The 18,370-nt window shown below is 40.7% G+C and overlaps 2 protein-coding genes and 2 pseudogenes across 3 annotated transcripts; 3 read left to right on the plus strand and 1 right to left on the minus strand.

Moving 5' to 3' along the window:
* Nucleotides 1-1,943: 1,943 nt before the first annotated feature.
* Nucleotides 1,944-12,162, minus strand: LOC147254983 (diablo IAP-binding mitochondrial protein-like). Of its 2 annotated transcripts, XM_086215264.1 has the most exons (7): nt 12,112-12,162; nt 6,598-6,722; nt 6,032-6,164; nt 5,817-5,942; nt 5,277-5,387; nt 5,060-5,156; nt 1,946-4,764 (listed from the first exon to the last, which is right to left on the minus strand). In XM_086215264.1, the coding sequence occupies exons 1-7, from the start codon at nt 12,145-12,147 to the stop codon at nt 4,559-4,561; spliced, it is 834 nt and encodes a 277-aa protein (XP_086071390.1). In that variant the 5' UTR covers nt 12,148-12,162; the 3' UTR covers nt 1,946-4,558. The 2 variants fall into 2 exon arrangements, with proteins under 2 accessions (XP_086071391.1, XP_086071390.1); XM_086215265.1 differs by lacking the exon at nt 12,112-12,162 and having other exon boundaries at nt 1,944-4,764; nt 5,817-5,939; nt 6,598-6,716.
* Nucleotides 9,604-10,521, plus strand: LOC147254984 (odorant receptor 131-2-like). Its single transcript, XM_086215564.1, has one exon. It carries the CDS (start codon nt 9,604-9,606, stop codon nt 10,519-10,521), a length of 918 nt encoding a protein of 305 aa, XP_086071690.1.
* Nucleotides 12,163-13,846: 1,684 nt separating the features above from the next.
* On the plus strand, nt 13,847-14,764 carry LOC147254985 (odorant receptor 131-2 pseudogene; annotated as a pseudogene).
* A 1,818-nt stretch (nt 14,765-16,582) lies between these two features.
* LOC147254986 (odorant receptor 131-2 pseudogene) lies at nt 16,583-17,394 on the plus strand (annotated as a pseudogene).
* Nucleotides 17,395-18,370: the final 976 nt, after the last annotated feature.

Genomic DNA, 18,370 nt, shown 5'->3' on the forward strand with positions numbered 1-18,370 from the left:
AGAAGAGATGGTGGCATCCCGCAAACCAGAGCTAAATGACAATGATGAAAATGATACTTCGTGTCAGATTTTTGAAGCGCGTGTGTAGACCAGGGGTTCTAAACCTGAGGGTTGGGTGTACTTGTACTTGAAAGCAAGTACAAAATATACCCATCACCTCAGTCATATGAGGACGCGTTTCATGACTGAAAACCCTCTGGTGCAGTCGATGTTAAAACCAGTGTTATACAACAGCAGGACATAACAAGGAAGTCAATGTGAAAGTTAATATAAACCCCTGGAGATCAGTTCCTGAAGGACAAAGCAGTCACATGCAGCTAAAGCTTCGCTGATTTGTGAAAAGTGTTTTCTCCCCAGCTTCATGCCCACTCACACACACATACACACACACACACACACACACACACACACACAGGAACACTGGGACTGCTCTTTCCTAAGACAATGTGGTAATGAAACACTTTCTTGCATTGTTCTTTTTCTTTGAGATAATTACAGCTTTTAGTCCGACACATTCAGGAATGCAGCATTGTGTGCAGCGCGGTGTTATTATCATGCACTGTAGCTTAGACTGATAAAACTGCTCCCTCAGCAGTTTGAGGCGCACATCATATTTATGCACTTAAGATAAGCAAAAATACTCATTTCGACGTGGTTCCCTCGTGTTGAGACATCTATTTCATTCTGCTTCTCGTCTTCATCGCCTGTTATTAGTGTCTCATCAGGGAATGTGAACTCTGCAGGGTCCTTCCTGCAAACTTGAAGCTACTCGCTTTCCAGCACCACAGCTCAGCTTCATTGTGATTAAAGCATGACCCATGATGTGTCAGTGCACCATACCCCCTGCTTATATACCCTCTGGTGGTTTATTTATATCCTCAAAGAGCTATAAATCCCCAGGTGAAAGTGCTGCCCTTTTCACTGATCAATCTTGCCTCCTGGCTGCTTTGCATTGTATTTATGACACAATAAATCTTATTTTTCTCCATAAAACATTTAATGTGTTAATAACTAGAGTGACAAAGCTTCAATTAAGCTTATTCAGACCACTGGCACAACTTGAGCTGCATTTATGCTCAAACCCCCCTCAGTGGCACTAAATAGTTTATGAGCATTTACGGCTCACAACCTTTGTAACCGTGGTTACCTCATCGATGGTTTATGCTGCAAAAATACTCGTCCGTAAGCATTATTAGATTTTCTTCCAAGCAGGCAAGGCTGCACTGGCACCACCTCCCCTGTGACCAGTGGGTGCACATCCACACAGACTGTCTGGGACATTTGGTTTTACAGTCTGTGAAAACAGCCTTTGTTAAACACAACATTCCTCACTAGTCACACTGGTGAGCCGGTGCTCGAGCACCTCAAACGCCCACCTAACCCCCCACCCCCCTGCGGCCACGCTCACGGTCCCATCCGCTGCCAATGCCTGACCATGTAGAGCAGGAGGAGGTCACCTCACTGCTGACGCTACACACTTGTGTTTGCACTTCCACATAGGTCTCCCCCGTAATGAGCTCCCTGTGAAGCAACCCTCTGCAGTACACTCTGACCTTTGGAAAGCATGAGAAGACAATTTAAAAACTACTATGCATATTCACACCACTGGGAAGGGAAACGTTTAAGGTGCAGTTTCTCAATAATTCTACCAGTCTGCACAGAAACTGAGTAGAAAGTGACTGAAACAGTGTTTGGGGTTCAAACTGATTAGAATTCGTTCTTAATTGCGCTGATCTACGAGTACACATAAAGAGCCTAATGGTAATGTCTGTACGCAATATATTCATGTTGAGGGTTCTCCAATATTGTTGGGTCTACATTTAATCACACCAAAGAAAATAGCATGCAAAATAGTGAGGGTGAGAGCTGTTGGAATAAGAAGCAAATTAGGAACTAATGACTTTATTGATGCAATTTGAATGGATTGAGTATGAAAAAAAAGGAATCCAGCAAATGAAGAATGGTTGCAGTGTATTTACATCACCACCTACTGGAAAAATGTGACAAAGCATGTGGATGTATGGTGCAAACATCCTTCCATCCATTTTCTATACCGCTTATCCATTAAGGGTCGTTGGGGGGGGTGGAGCCTATCCCAGCTGACATTGGACGAGAGGTGTGGTTCACCCTGGACGGATCGCCAGTCCATCACAGGGCCATCAGGAGCAATTAGGGGTTCAGTATCTTGCTCAAGGATACTTGGACATGGTCACCAGGGGAAGTGAGGATCAAACCAGTGACCCTTTGGTTGCTAGACGGCCACTTTACCTCCGAGCCACGCCGCCTCCTTTTGGTGCAAACATCAGCACAATAACCAGGATTTACTGTCTGTGAAAAGCGCTCTTTGCATGCTAAGTAAAATAATGCTATTAAAAATACATCATTGTTCTAAAAACTTTGACTTGGAATTCTTTCAGGTAATATTTTGCCAGGGAAAAGTCACATACCTTTCATTTTAACAAGATAGTGAGAGATATCGTGGTCATCAGCAAAATACAGCATTTGTTTCTTGATATTTCAAGGCCATACATCTCTGAAATGTTTATTTACACATGAAAAATGAATTAAAATCCATGTCTCAAAATCAATTTCTCAGCGCCAATCAATATTAACCATGGGATTCTTCTCAGCTGATCCTTCATTGAACTGTATATACTCCAATATGCAGGTATTTCTGAAGCAAATCTCCATGACTTTTACAGAATTTCCTGACTTTGCTTACTATTTCCAAGTCTGGAAATGGATATTTCTGAATGATATGACTGGCCCAGGTTTATCCTGACTATGGGAATTCCCAGAATGCTTTGAGGAGTTTTCTTTAAACATTGTTTAATTGTCCACTGGGACCCAATGATGACATAAAAACCATTTTGGTGGCTGAAGTTCAAAGTGTCTAAGAGGGACACATCATGAAGGCAAACTACTGCTGTGCAACATTTCTAGTTTTTGTCTTCTGCAACACATTATTGTTTTTAACTTCCCCATCACTAACTTATGTACTATACAAATTGTGATAGATTTAATTTTTTTTTCTTACATGCAGTAAACGAAACGTAAAAGAAGTCTAATCACAACAGTTTTAAACAGCAGACTGGTTTGTTTTCTGTTCTGTCACATCGAGGAAGAGGGTGATGCTGTTGATGTGACGACAGCTGAGAGACGAAGGGCTTAGAGTGCTATAGAAGACAGTCGGGGCATGGGCAATTTGCTATGAAGGAAGAGCTGTTGAGTGAAAAAGACGCACGCAAATGACAAGTAACGTGACACCGACTTCAAAGATGCTCTCCGATGTACCTATGAGTGGTGATCATGAGGAAACTGATTCAAAAAACACCAACAGAAATGTGCAACTATGCACTGCCTCCAGACAGATTTCCCAATCACAGTGTTATTTGGCCAACTAGTGTCTCTGGCTTTTATCCTACTTATGAAGAAGCTTCTGGTCACTTGAGCAAATGTTTTCCAAGATGATCACATGAGGCGTTCTGTTTAGACTTGGCACAGAAACTCCTCACGTGTGACATCTGTTCACTCTGAAAACAGCTATTTTTAAACAAAGCCTTTGGCTTCATTTATTTTATTTCCAAATTTATTCAAGATGTCCAAAAACAAAACAAAACAAAAAAAAACCCCACAAGAATCTGAACATGGTCTAGTCACAACAATCTACAATGCACAGGCTGTTGATAATCATCATTCAAATATTATTAAATGATTAAAAAAAAAAACTGAGAAGGCATTGCTGATTTACAGAGGTGTGTACATGTGTCCTCAAAGTGGTGTTTGCCAAATGATTTCAAGAAATCAAAGGAAAAAACGAAAACCATAAAAAAGACCTCAATTGTTTCTGAAGGTGATATTAGTGCTATTAATACCATGATTTTTTTGTTTAAATTTGAAATCAGACTGAATTTGGCCATAGACCTATGAGTGCATCCCCAGGGTGGTGCTGGTCCTAAAACCCGCATTTTAAAACATCAGTAATGTGATTGAAGTCGCCAGAATAAGGTCTGTGGTTAACACAAGCGATTTTGGAATTTTGAAATATGGTATAAAATATGCCCATAAATACCACACGAGAATTTTAAGCATTGTGTTGCGTACAAGTGAGAGGTTGTCACGGACATCAAACTTCCTCATGCTGAAAACAGAACAATCGTAAACTCAGTTGGAGACACACAACGCTGCCTTTTAACTCATAAAGTTTGTGTTCACATTTCAAAAGCCATAAAAGTCGTTTTCGCTTGTGAAGATTAAATTAAACAGGAAAACGCGCAAGTCCCGTAAAGTTTTGTTTTCCACACGTCTCATTTTCTGCAAAAAGTCCAGTGTAAAAACAACAGATTGCAGACGAGAGTGCATTTATTTGAAAAGCTTCTACTGAACGAGGAATGGCCAATCACAGAGCCAAACCCCCCTGAAGAAGAAGACACTGAGGCGGCATTAACATCATCTTCAGGTGTCATGTTTGATGTGGCGGCGCTCAGATGACGCCATATCAGTTGTGTTTAAACCATTTTTGTGCTTGCTTCAACCCTCTGATTCATCTCTACATGTCTCAGTCCTCTCGGAGGTAAGCCTCAGGCACATCCTCCTCATCGTTACTCTCTAAAGAGGTGGCGTACTGAGTCATCCTTTCGACCTCCATTACTTTCGCCTCGGCCAACTTCTTATCTGCGTCTTGAGAGAATTTCCGTGCCTCCTCCACCTGGGACTGGGCCACCTGAATGTTTGTCTGCATCGTGATGGACGCGTGCTCAGCCCCTGCGGACACACAGATGTAAAGTCCCATTGTCAAACGGCCACCATAACACTGCTTCCATTTCAGATCTCTGTTGGGGATGTGAAACAGATGCTTGTTCCCATCATCTCCACAAAGCTCTACTGAGTGACAACAAATGATCCTTACAACAGTTCAAAGAGTACTGACAACGGTACAAAAGGAGGAGGCACAAACAGTGATGTTCAAAGTTTTGAAAAGGTGGTACTAAATTTCCCCAGAAAACCAACCTCCGCCCTGACATCACAACCGTTCAATCACAGGGCCACGTAACCTCACCTGATGAGTATGCCGCCTCAGCTGCCGTTTCACACAATTTGACTGCACTGACCCAGGTTGACTCAAAATGCTTGCATTCCTCTTGTTTACTGCTAACCTATCAGGACAGAGGGAATTAAATAATTACTGACAGCTCTGCTGCAGCAGGGCCACTCGATACATTGAGAGAAAAACTGCACATTAAGCTCAGGTTGGTGTAAAACACTTTCACACTCACCTCTGCTCTCTGACCGATGATCACTTGCCAGATTGCATCCTCCTCTTGTTGCGTCAGTTTTCCCAGTGAGGCCAAATAGTGTTTTTGGAGAGAGATGAGGGTGTGCACAGCCTGTTGAGGCAACAGAGGGAGAATATACACAATCTTGTGAATTGTAATTTGAAGTAAGATATCACAGTAGCACAGAGAATGATTTTAAAATAAACAAATAAGAATACATGTTTATAAGCAATGACAAAATTCTTTATTTTCCAAAAAAAGGACTTTTCACACATTGTGTGGGGCACCAAGACAGTTATATTGGTATATGTATCATACATTGTAATAAACCTGTAAATATGGAAATGGATAGTCCATCCATCCATTTTCTACAACTTATCCTGTTAAGGGAGGGAGAACATGCAGACTCCACACAGAAAGATCCCGTTCCTCAGCCGGGGCTTGAACTCGGAACCTTCAAACTGTGAAGCGACAGTGCTGACCACTGCACAACTGTGCCGCCCAAATGGAAAGTTTGGTTGACAAAAGTGGGAAACGTACCTTGGAATAATCTGTGATGGCGTCTATGAGTGCCAGAGTGGCCTGAGAAAGCAAAGTGCTTGAACTGTCTGTAACCAGAGAGGCTGCCCGTCGGATCAGAGAGTCATGAGAGAGGTTTTGAACCTGCTGCAGAGAAAAACATTTTCACAGTGTGGTTATATGAAAATATGTTGTGAATATCAACAGCAATTTTCTCTAGTAGCTGATAGACTCACCTGTGTGAAGGGGATTGCGCACAGCCCACCACCCACAGTTAAAGACGTGACACTGCGGTATACAAGATTTCTCCATTTTCCGAGTTTGTGAGCTGCAGGTTTCCTGCTGCTGAACAGGATACGAGCTGAGTTCCTGTAGAAAATCATAGCTTATACATAGCTGGAAGTAAATTTGATCTTCTATAACGGTTAGTAAGTCCGGTCATACACGGCAAAATTGTTTCACTTTGTGTACAGGCTTGCTAACTAACCAAAGCAACGAGAACGAAGCCTTTTCAGGCTACCTTTACAAAATTCTACTATTTAAGTACTAAAATTAATGTTTGTGTGGGGTTGGACACATACAGATATCAATCCTTTTAAATAACAAACATACATGAAACTAAAGGTGTGCTCTGATCATTTCCGGTTTAGCTGCTAGCAAAATAAGATTTCACATTTCCACCATTGTCATCGATCAACATCACAGTATTTCATTATCAAAAGATAGATATCGTCGTGTACTCTGTTTACACTGAATTACACATTTTCTATTGGATTACGTTGTACTGAAATTCATAGTTTACCTTAGGAAACTGAAGAAAACAGGTCCCCTTGCAAACGCGGCCATGTTGGTCCGCCACAATAAAACGTCCCTCCAATTGATCACAGGTTCCTGCCTCGACGGCTCGGGCTGAACGCTGCTGCCATCCTGTGGAATGAACAACAACATTGTTGCCATAAGCGGCATCTATTTTATTTATTTGTATTTTAAGATTGAACTAGCTTTGCAAAACGGGCATCGCTCTGTAATTCCTCAACGTCTCACAGTAGTAACATTATCGACAGGAGCAAATGGAAGACCAGAAGCAGAACCTGGTCTCTTCCTTGTTTTCGCTGTGCAATCAATGAAAACCTTCACAAGAAAAAAGCATTGGGGGAACGATCCAGGCCCTGTTACAAGGAAACCATATTCAATATTAACACAAACGAGGCAAATGCTATATAGAGTACAATGAATAGGGTTTTAAATGGGTTATTGATTGAAGATTTATCAATGACTCCTGATGACCAACGTGTGTCTAGAGCAGGCAAGAAGACATTTAGCACCTGGTTAATCAGACCACTGCTCCACAGGTTGAGAAATATTGAATGCTACCGTATGTCCATGTTGACCGCAATTGTCATCACTACTATTAATATTATTTTTATTATTATACACGATAACTATAACTATAACCGTTGATTTTGATTCAGATTTTTAATTTACACATTAAAGTGATCTTGCTGTACTGTATTTTTTTTTTTTTTTTTGGGATGTGTTTAAACTGATGAGGTGTATTAGGCTGTACTTGTTAAGGATCAACATCAACAGAGCAGTTTTTGAATAATTAATGATGCCATTAACCATAACTTGTAATTAGTTTCACTGGAGTTTGTTATTACACACAGGAATACAGGCAACTGTCTAATTATCAGCATCATGGCATCCAACAAAACAACATCACATGAAGAAAAACAACTTAAGTGTTGTATTCCCTCATGATATCTGAAGGTAAATTTCACTACAGTAGGAAAATTGGAGGGTCCTCTTTAAAACCATTGAAAATAACGTCATCATATCAGGTAAAAATCCCTTGTGACACATTTTGACTACCAAACTCAGTGAAATATTCATGTTCAAACTGAAGATATTTGCATTTCTTTTCCATTTTTCAATAAAATCTTCAGCAGAAAATACTGGCCTCATTCATGAAATGTTCAATGTCATCAAACATGCAGGAATATTTTTTTTGCCCTCAATTTTACCTTACAGACATAAATCAAACCATCAAACACTTCAGTAATGAGAGCCTTTTTGTCGTACACTATCAGTCGTATTTAAAGTCAAAGCACTTGACTGTAATTATGAAGGAAATAATTTGGATTGAAAAATAATTCAGTTTGTCAGATACTGAAATGTTTTCACCTTACACTATCAAAAATGGATGTAGCCACAAACATGTTTGCTCTTCAAACATCTAGAAACATTTTAAATACAAATGATACTTCTTTTTGCACGTTCAGTATTTACACTTGGTAAGAAACAGCACTTGTAAAAACTCCTAAGATATTTTTCTTCCAGTTTTGATGTGAATTACAAGTGGACTCCTCTTAATCCTCGTTATATTACCTACTAATCAACATGTCCAGTGTGTGAGTGAACTACAACACCAGCACCAGTGTCTTCAAACACGGTATATCAGTCCTGTCATCGACACCAGCTCATTACTCAAAGTAACACTTGATGAAACAATGAGCCTCGACACTAAAATGAGTTCTATTAACATTTAGATTGACAGAAATGAGAGACGCGAGTCGGGTCGAAATCGCCTGGAGGACATCAACTGCGGTTGTCACGGTGATGGGGACTGTCCTGAATGCAATGATATCCACATCTATATCTATATCTTCAGCCTACACCTTTTGATTAGCATTGTCCCTTGTAAATTATATTATAATGTAACTGAAGTGAACATTTCTTTCTGAATTTCACTGGGAATTGAATGCTAATCAATAAAATCAATAAATCATCATTGTCTTCCGCTTATTCCTTACTAGTAAGGGTCGCGGGGGGGCTGGAGCCTATCCCAGCGTCGACAGGCGAGAGGCGGGGTTCACCCTGGACAGGTCGCCAGTCCATCGCAGGGCCAACATACAGAGACGAACAACCATTCACACTCACATTCATACCTACTGTCAATTTAATCAGCCCAGTCCCCAAATTGCATGTCTTTGGATGGGGGGAGGAAGCCGGAGTACCCGGAGAGAACCCACGCAAGCACGGGGAGAACATGCAAACTCCACACAGAAAAATCCCACGCCCGAGCCGGGACTTGAACCCGGAACCTTCTTGCTGCGAGGCCACAGTGCTGACCACTGCACCACCATACAGCCCAATCAATGAATCAATATAATTTATTTATTTGTGGTGTCAAAATGTGGAAAATAAGACATCCTCTGTTTGGTTTCACCCCTGAAAATGACATTTCATATTTAAGTCTTTGTAAATGTTGTTAAGGCCCTTCACACTGATGTTGGGTTAAAGTTGCATATGACTGCTTTTATGGATAATTCACCATCCACTGTGAGGTTTTGTTTGTCTTGTTTTTTTAAATTAACTTATTCCAACTACTGATATCAATCAAAACAGAGAGAGAGAGAGAGAGAGAGAGAGAGAGAGAGAGAGAGAGAGAGAGAGAGAGGTGATGACGACATTTTGGTGCAAAGCAACACTTGACGTCCCTCTACTTTCTCAATATAAAGTTTCTCTCAGAAGGCTGCACTCAGTAAGCATGTGAATCTTGGAGCCAAGATCATTGCTGGGAGGGGAACCTGAAGGGGTGGATGCTCTTTGACTTCTGATGTCAGTGACATAGTCCTGTTATGCTTTTGTCCTCCTGGTTTGCTGCGTTTGTTCTGTTCATCTCGCATTACTAAAGTTTCAGATTATGCTGTGTTTAGTTAGCGATGTGTGATGTTTTGGTATTTTTCAGAGCTAAATGAATTACTGGGCAAGGTCTGTCTGTTTTTAGTCATTAATATTGAAATTTATGGCTGGTAATAACTCGCTGGATGGTGGTGAATCATTATTGCGAAAGTTAAATGACAGAGTTATTTCAGTTCAGGTTCTGGTGTCAGTTTTCCTCAGCATCAACGTTATGCTGATCACAACATTTTGTAGGAAGGATTACTTCTATACAAACATGCGCTACATTTTATTTGCGAATGCATTACTGTCTGATTGTCTGATGTTGGTGCTGTCAAATATTCTGCTGCTCTTGAGCTATTTTGATTTTAAGATACAGATGTGGTTGTGTCTTGTTTTATTCATTGTATCATCTCTGTACAATTGTGTCACACCAGTTACTCTGACAACGATGACCTTGGAGCGCTATGTAGCTATTTGCATGCCCATGCGTCATGCAGAGCTGTGCACCACACGCAGAGCTCTGCACTGCGTCCTCATCATCCACAGCCTCAGCTCTGTACCCTGTATAACCATCCTCTCTGTCTTCTTTGCATCCGTCTCTCTCAGCTTTCTTAAACAATACAGATTATGTTCAGTGGAGATGTTCATCCTTCACGGGTGGCAGAGTCACCTGAGGTCAGCCATAAGTCAGCTCTACTTCTTAATCATGGTCATCATCATCATGTTCTCTTATATCAAAATTATGAAAGTGGCCAAAGCTGCATCAGGAGAGAACAAAAAGTCCACATTTAAAGGGCTCAGAACAGTGGTTCTTCATGCTTTCCAGCTGCTGCTCTGTCTAATCCAGCTGTGGTGCCCTTTCATCGAAGCTGCTGTGATGCAGATTGATTTCATCTTGTTCAATAATGTCAGATTCTTTAATTACATTGCTTTCAGTCTTGTTCCAAGATGCCTGAGTCCTCTCATTTACGGCATCAGAGATGAGAAATTCTTTCATGCAATGAAATACCATGTGACCTGGACAAGATTTTTTTTTTAGAATTTGACCACTTGTCTTTTGATCCATTTGATAAATGATTAGGTCACAGAAAATATTGTTTATTTTGTTTGCTCAAACACAGTTGTTTTCACAATTTAATAAATGTATGCAATTTGGAATTACCACTGTTATGGCTGAATATGTCCTTTACCTGTTGGTTTTTGGCTGAATGTGGGTTATAATGTCAGATGATCAGAATTCAATATCTGAAGGTGGATGAATCAGTTCTGAAGTTTCTGTTCACACTATTTGTTGTTGTTGTTGTGAGGAATAACATAATTACTTCGCTCTGATGGATACACTGTCAAATGCAGTATATCCTTTACAGTTGGTGCTAATTTGATATGAAATGAGCATTCACTGCTTGGCAGCCCCAAACAGCGGTAGATAATTAAACCATCTGAAATTGAATAAAAGTCTGTTTGTATTGCACATTCAAATTGGGAGGCAGCAAAAACGCAAAAAAAGTAAAGCAAGAACCTTTCAATCTGCGAATGATAGAGCTGTGTTATGTTAGCGAGTGTCATGGTTGCACAAGGCCAGTCTATAAAGATGCGTTTAAAGACGAGGTTTAAAAGTCAAGTCTATCAGCAGAATGAATGCTAAATGGATAGCCTGGAAAGGAATTGTTTGACCTTCTGTCAGACTCTGGAGCAGCTAAAAGGCCTAACCCAGCAAATTTGGGAGCGTATAGTCCACTAATGTATTCTGGCACATGGCCATGTTCAGTTTTATGTATATATGATGAGTAAGATTTAAAATGTCTTAGGGTAGAAATTGGTTCTGTGCAAGGGGACTGAGCCAGGGCTGTGATTAGTGAGATTATTAGCAGCTACGAAAGTGACAACTTGCTTTCTTTTGGACCTCTTCTTCAATCTTTGCGTACAGCAGCTGAAACATTGTGTGGTCTCTGTGTGGTGTGTTTTACACACGCATGTTCAGTTAATACACCCCACCTCACAGACACGCTGTTGTGTTGCAGTGCTGCTTCACATCCTCTTGTCACATGACTGATTGGCAGCTATCTGTAATGTCAGGTACAATTTACTGGAGGGAAAAGAATAATGCGCTTGTCGAGTGCCGACCTCCGCAATGCCAAAAGCTGTTATTATATGCAAAACCTGAACTGAAACCAAGTCAAGCTAGACATCACTCAGAGAGTACATACCTCCATGGAGGTGAATTTGTGGCGTCAAGTTTGTTTGTTCCGAGCCCGAATTTAACCTGTAAGTGGCAATGAGCGGGCCCTTGCATCTCTTGCGCTCATCGCAGCACGAGACAGTTCTTTGGAGTGAGACGGTGGTGAAACCTGATGATATTTTGATTTTTGATGAAAGAGAAGACTAATTCATTGCATTGTGATGCAAATAAAACTTCCTCTGTCCTCTTGGTGACACGTCAGAACCCACAATTTTGCTGCAGCATCACATGAAGACAACACACTGGAAATATGATACAAATCAAATGAACTCTTTCCCATTAGGTTTACCTCTTGTAACTACTAGACGGCGCTATGCCTGTGTTTTAAATTCAGCTTGTAAGTGTATTCAGGACTCTAATAAAACTTGCGAAATTCGGATAAGATCTGACCTTGTGGAGTCCCTTTTGAACAGTTGAGTGCTCCATGGCGTGATAGGCCGCCTCACCATGGTACTGTAACACGGTTGAACAAAATCCGCAGTCTTACTCACAGTTACCCATCACTTGGGTTTTTAGGGTATTCCTGATCAGCTCTAAGATGGGTCTTGTCAACTCACTAGGATAGGTGCGTCATTGCTTAAACTAAAAAAGGTACTTTCCTGTTACCACCAGCTGGCGTTATGACAAATCAACCCCCAAAATGAACTGGTACTTGATCTTTGACACATTCTACACCCCTCCACCAAGTCTGGTGAAAGTCAGCCTCATAGTTTTTGCTCCTGCTGATCGATGGTCAGACAAGAACAGGAAATGTTGGGAAAGAAATAACAGTATAAGAAAGCTTTTTTTGGGGGGGATAGATTGTTTATGTCAGTCGCGCGAGGATTGTTGATATAAGGTTTTTAGTTAGGGGAAGATATGGGAAGTGGGAGGGATGTGTTAGCACACTGCTATCAAATGTCATCAAATAGATAAAGTTCAAGAAGTTATCTTTGTTTGTTCAGATCAGAGTCCTTCTCATCCACTTTGGCTGAAGTTGATGGGGCTTTTGAGGTGCTGCGTGAAATCACTCCCACACCCCTCTCAAAAAGCTCTGCTGTGATTGGCCAGATCGGAGTGTGTGGCAGGAACGTCCAACCCCTTACCAAGACCGAAGTTCATTCACACGGCAGCCTTGTGGGTGGAGCATGCACTGAGGAAAATACAGGACTGGTTATAATGTTGGTGAAGGCCCGTGTGATGCGTTCAGGGGCATCAAATCTTAAGAACTCATTGAATCCCAAAACTACAGAGCAAGGCAGCCAACATGAAAATGACTGGGTTCTGTTATTATAATGCCTGAATGTCAGAGAGCCAAGTATATATGCTGTACATACAATATGAAGAATATTCAAATCCACTGAAATGTGTGTATAAACCACTTGAAACACAATACACAAGTACAGCACACAAGATGGTATTTATTTGGCTTATGTGAACTGAATAACTTGTACATGCAAGAAGGAAAACATCAGGACAAACAGAGGTTTATGACTACTGCCAGACATGGAGCAAATTTAGCAATAATTATAAATGTCCATGCTTTTCTTTGACAGCGGGCAGGGCCGAGCTTGAATAATGGAATGATATACATTTTAATTCAGGGTTCAGCAAAATTTGAATCAGATTTCATAACAGAGCAGCAATCAAATCGAATTAATTTACTACCACTTAGCCATTATTATTATGTTCCAAACTTTTACTTAAAGGTACACATTTGAAAGAGGTTTGGGCCAACAGAAGGCAGAATATTACCTTAAACACTATTGTAGGAGTAGTAGAGAGAGACAAAGAGAGAGAGAGAGAGAGAGAGAGAGAGAGAGAGAGAGAGAGAGAGAGAGGAGTGATGATGACAGTTTGGTGCAAAGCAACACTTGACGTCCCTCTACTTTCTCAATATAAAGTTTCTCTCAGAAGGCTGCACTCAGTAAGCATGTGAATCTTGGAGCCAAGATCATTGCTGGGAGGGGAGCCTGAAGGGGTGGATGTTCTTTTGTTTGCTGCAGTTGTTATGCTCATCTCGCATTAGTAATTGATTCAGATTCTGCTGTGTTTAGTTAGCGATGTGTGATGTTTTGGTATTTTTTAGGGCTAAATGAATTACTGGGCAAGGTCTGTCTGTTTTTAGTCATTAATATTGAAATTTATGGCTGGTAATAACTCGCTGGATGGTGGTGAATCATTATTGCGAAAGTTAAATGACAGAGTTATTTCAGTTCAGGTTCTGGTGTCAGTTTTCCTCAGCATCAACGTTATGCTGATCACAACATTTTGTAGGAAGGATTACTTCTATACAAACATGCGCTACATTTTATTTGCGAATGCATTACTGTCTGATTGTCTGATGTTGGTGCTGTCAAATATTCTGCTGCTCATGACCTATTTTGATTTTAAGATACAGATGTGGTTGTGTCTTGTTTTATTCATTGTATCATCTCTGTACAATTGTGTCACACCAGTTACTCTGACAACGATGACCTTGGAGCGCTATGTAGCTATTTGCATGCCCATGCGTCATGCAGAGCTGTGCACCACACGCAGAGCTCTGCACTGCGTCCTCATCATCCACAGCCTCAGCTCTGTACCCTGTATAACCATCCTCTCTGTCTTCTTTGCATCCGTCTCTCTCAGCTTTCTTAAACAATACAGATTATGTTCAGTGGAGATGTTCATCCTTCACGGGTGGCAGAGTCACCTGAGGTCAGCCATAAGTCAGCTCTACTTCTTTATCATGGTCATCATCATCATGTTCTCTTATATCAAAATTATGAAAGTGGCCAAAGCTGCATCAGGAGAGAACAAAAAGTCCACATTTAAAGGGCTCAGAACAGTGGTTCTTCATGCTTTCCAGCTGCTGCTCTGTCTAATCCAGCTGTGGTGCCCTTTCATCGAAGCTGCTGTGATGCAGATTGATTTCATCTTGTACATTAATGTCAGATACTTTATTTACATTGCTTTCAGTCTTGTTCCAAGATGCCTGAGTCCTCTCATTTACGGCCTCAGAGATGAGAAATTCTTTCATGCAATGAAATACCATGTGACCTGGACAAGAAAGCTTTTTTAAACCTTTTCACTAGACTAGTTAGATCATCCTGGTGAAGAAATTACATGTCATGTAAAGTTGTCTGCAATATGTAATTAAAGGAATTTTTGGAAATTATTCATTCTCGACTGAATATACACCCTGTTCAGTACATCTCTGTGTTCCCATTACTCACTACGTGTGTTCAAATAAAATGTTTTATTCTGTAGTCTACAGGTTAAACAATATCATCGTCAATATCTGAATTTAACTTTGCTTTCTTCTGTCTGGGAACCTTAAACCCCAGCGGATCAACAGGTGATGGAAGCAAAGGCACCACACATGAAAAGCATTCAAAGAGGGACGTGGATTTACCAAGACAGAAATATTAAGGAAACGAAAAACTTTAATGTTGTAAACTCGTGAGGACATTTCATAGCTGGTAGCAATGTGTGTCAGCTGACTGATAAAACATCTGACCTCTACTCAGACTCTGGATCAGTTAAAAGGCCAAACCCAGCAGATTTACTGGTGTCTCCTCATGTAATCTGGCACCTGGCCACTTTGAATTTTTTGTATAATATGTGAATGAATGAATATTTCAAATATGGTTGTTGTTGTTTTTTTTAAAAAAAAAAAAGGAGAGTAGACACCTTGACATCTGTACTTTGCTTGAAAATACGTTATAAATACACAACATGTGGGTCAAGGTCCTTTTCCACGTGCATTTAAGGTTCATGACAGATCAGTGACACACCAGTTTCAGGTCTCATCACTTTGAGTTGACAGAGTCTCTTTCAACTTTACGTGACTGATCATTTTAAACACCCACAAAGTCAAAACCCAGAGGAACCGTGTTTAATTATATTTATCTAAATTCACACTGACGTGTCCAGAAGTTGTTGTGATTGAAAAGTATTGATTTTAATGAACGTGAGTGAAAGCTGCTGTCCAAACACTGATGATCGTGGACCACAAATGAAACACTTAGAAACATCACCACTTCAAGGAACTGCTGCTTCGTTCATGTCTGAGATGATGAAATCAAACCTGAGGGGACGGCTGCGTTTATGAGTTTTTCCAATGTCCAACTTTAAAAGTAGATGAATAGTTAAACTCAGGATCTGCTTAATACTGACGGTTTATTGCCTGAAGTTTTTTCACAAGGGACAAAAACAATTTTGGTCCAGCTGACTCAACACGGCTAACATTTATATCAATTCTTCTCTGTATCTAATGTAGAAATTTTGACGACGACAATGACGATGATGATGATAACTGGAGTTACTTCCACTGCAAATAAATCTGCTGATTATTTTCACAACTCATTCAGGAAATCTGAAAAATGCACACCAGCATTACCCAGAGGCCCGAGTGCTGTGTTCAGTTTGCTTTCGTTTATCATCCAGAAGCCGAAGACTCTTCACGATGTGTCATAAATGACAGCAAACAGCCGCTCACACTTCCTTAATTAGGAGCAGTTTGCGATTTGTGTGAAAACTGGACGATCTGGACAAACTTTTGAGGTGAAACTTTTCTTGCAAACTGTAACTATGGTGACAATGTAGTGATGACAACCCTGAAATGCGCAAACTTTCATCTGCTGTTTCCCTTGCGTTCCACAACATAAATTCTCCCTGCGCAGGCCATTCTCAGCAGAGCGCTCTGCAGGGAAGGTTTGAACGATCTTGTGCTCTTGAACCTGGTGACTAAAGCATCTGCTGAATTTGATGCCACGTGCTGGAGTTGTGTTTGTGTTCGAGCAATATCCACAAAGTGTTTCTGTCTACTTCAGATTGGAGTGGCGTGTTTCTATGAACGGTTGTAGCGCCATCAACTTCTCTTATGACAGAGAAACACATGGCTGATAAGAACTCACAGGTTCAGGGTTATTCCTTAAGTAGAAAGGTCAGTTACAAGGTTATTCTAGTGCTGTTTTTTTTAGGCTGTTTTCCTTTGCATCAACTTTTTGCTCACATTAACCTTTTAAAATAAAGGATTGCTTCCATGCTAGCATGCGCTACATTTTATTTGCAAATTCATTACTCTCAGATTGCCTGTTTTTAATCATTACTAATGCCATGCTCATCTTGAGCTATTTTCAATACACCATACAAATCTGGTTGTGTATAATTTTATACATTGTTTTGTCATTGCACACTTTTGTCACACCAGTAACTTTGACAGTTATGTCCCTGGAGCGTTACGTGGCCATCTGCCTGCCCCTGCGACACGGAGAGCTGTGCTCCAGCAGCCGAGCTCTGAGAAGCCTCCTCATCATCCACAGCCTCAGCTCTCTACCCTGTGTTGCTGTTCTCTCCAGCTTCTTCGCAGCTTCTCCCCACAGTTTCTATACCCAAATCATCATCGTGTTCTCTTATATCAAAATACTGCAAGTGGCCAAAGCTGCATCAGGAGAGAACAAAAAGTCCACATTGAAAGGGCTCAGAACAGTGGTTCTTCATGCTTTCCAGCTGCTGCTCTGTCTAATCCAGCTGTGGTGCCCTTTCATCGAGGCTGCTGTGTTGCAGATTGATTTCATGTTATACGTTGATGTTCGGTATTTCAACTATATAACGTTTATTCTTGGTCCAAGATGTCTGAGTCCTCTCATATATGGCTTCAGGGATGAAATAAGCAATAAAGCACTATGCCCTGTGTCACTTGTATAAACCACATTGATCAGATTGATTCTGCTTGGCAAACTGAAGTCATGATGCTTTGTACTGTTTTTTTTTGTTGTTGATTTTTTTTTTTTTTTACAGAAATCCACCTTATTTAATTGTCTATGTGTATAATTTCCTATTCATGAATAAATATGATTGTACTGCACTTCCCATCTCCTTTTCTGCGCATTTACAATGCATTCACCTGATCTCCTACCTCCTCCCCGCATTGTTATGCGTTTCATTACAAATGTTTCAAGACATAAGAAACGTGCATTAAGAATCAGTTATAATACTTTAAATTGTGAGATTAGACAAAATTTACAAAAATTAGATTTATTTGTTACAACGAGAACTGTCTTGAGATTAAAAAGCAATATGAGTGTCTTAACACCGCTGCTTCCTCCTGCTTTTTGCTTTCTCACTCTTCATCTTAGGAGGGCCATAAGGCAAAAAGTGCAAGAACATTTCCTGGCACGTAACACAACTTTCCACAGATAGACCGTCAGAACATTTCAAATCTGTTTGTGCCTCACTTTTGGCACATTTGGTGCATTGACACACCTCAATTATCTCTTTAACCACCTGAACACCATTATGGACACAATCTCTTTTTGTAGACGTTCTCTCCTCGAGTTCCCCCCTGGAACGACCCTCTGAGGTGCACGTTGATCTTTGACTTGTACTCAGCACAGTCTGTGCTGTACACGGTGTTGTATGTGGGGCAGGAACTCAGCAGTCGAAGTGAAGGGGGGAGGATGAGCGACTTAATGCCTCATTGAAAGGCAACGGAATGTTGAGGGATGCATGATGAAGCATTTATTCCGTCCATTTTTCGGAAAATGGGGTATGAACACATGCTTAAATAATCACACTATTAGAAAATTACAATCTTCATTCAATGTACAAAAGAGTTTCATCCCTCTTTTGTTGTTTCATTACCTTTTTAAGGCCAACATAAACTCGGTAACTCGGGTGTGGG

Source organism: Aulostomus chinensis, chromosome 10, assembly GCF_037954235.1.
Source record: "Aulostomus chinensis isolate RoL2024-O1b breed Wild chromosome 10, RoL_Achi_v1.0, whole genome shotgun sequence".
In the NCBI taxonomy this organism is placed as follows: domain Eukaryota; kingdom Metazoa; phylum Chordata; class Actinopteri; order Syngnathiformes; family Aulostomidae; genus Aulostomus; species Aulostomus chinensis.

Coding starts and splice junctions, on each gene's coding strand:
- LOC147254984 (XM_086215564.1), top strand. CDS start 9,604: ATGGCTGGTAATAACTCGCTGGATGGTGGTGAATCATTATTGCGAAAG.
- LOC147254983 (XM_086215264.1), bottom strand. CDS start 12,147: ATGGAGCACTCAACTGTTCAAAAGGGACTCCACAAG. Junction 6,723..12,111: donor TTCAAAAGGGACTCCACAAG/GTCAGATCTTAT, acceptor TTCATTCCACAG/GATGGCAGCAGCGTTCAGCC. Junction 5,157..5,276: donor TCATCGGTCAGAGAGCAGAG/GTGAGTGTGAAA, acceptor CTGTCCTGATAG/GTTAGCAGTAAACAAGAGGA.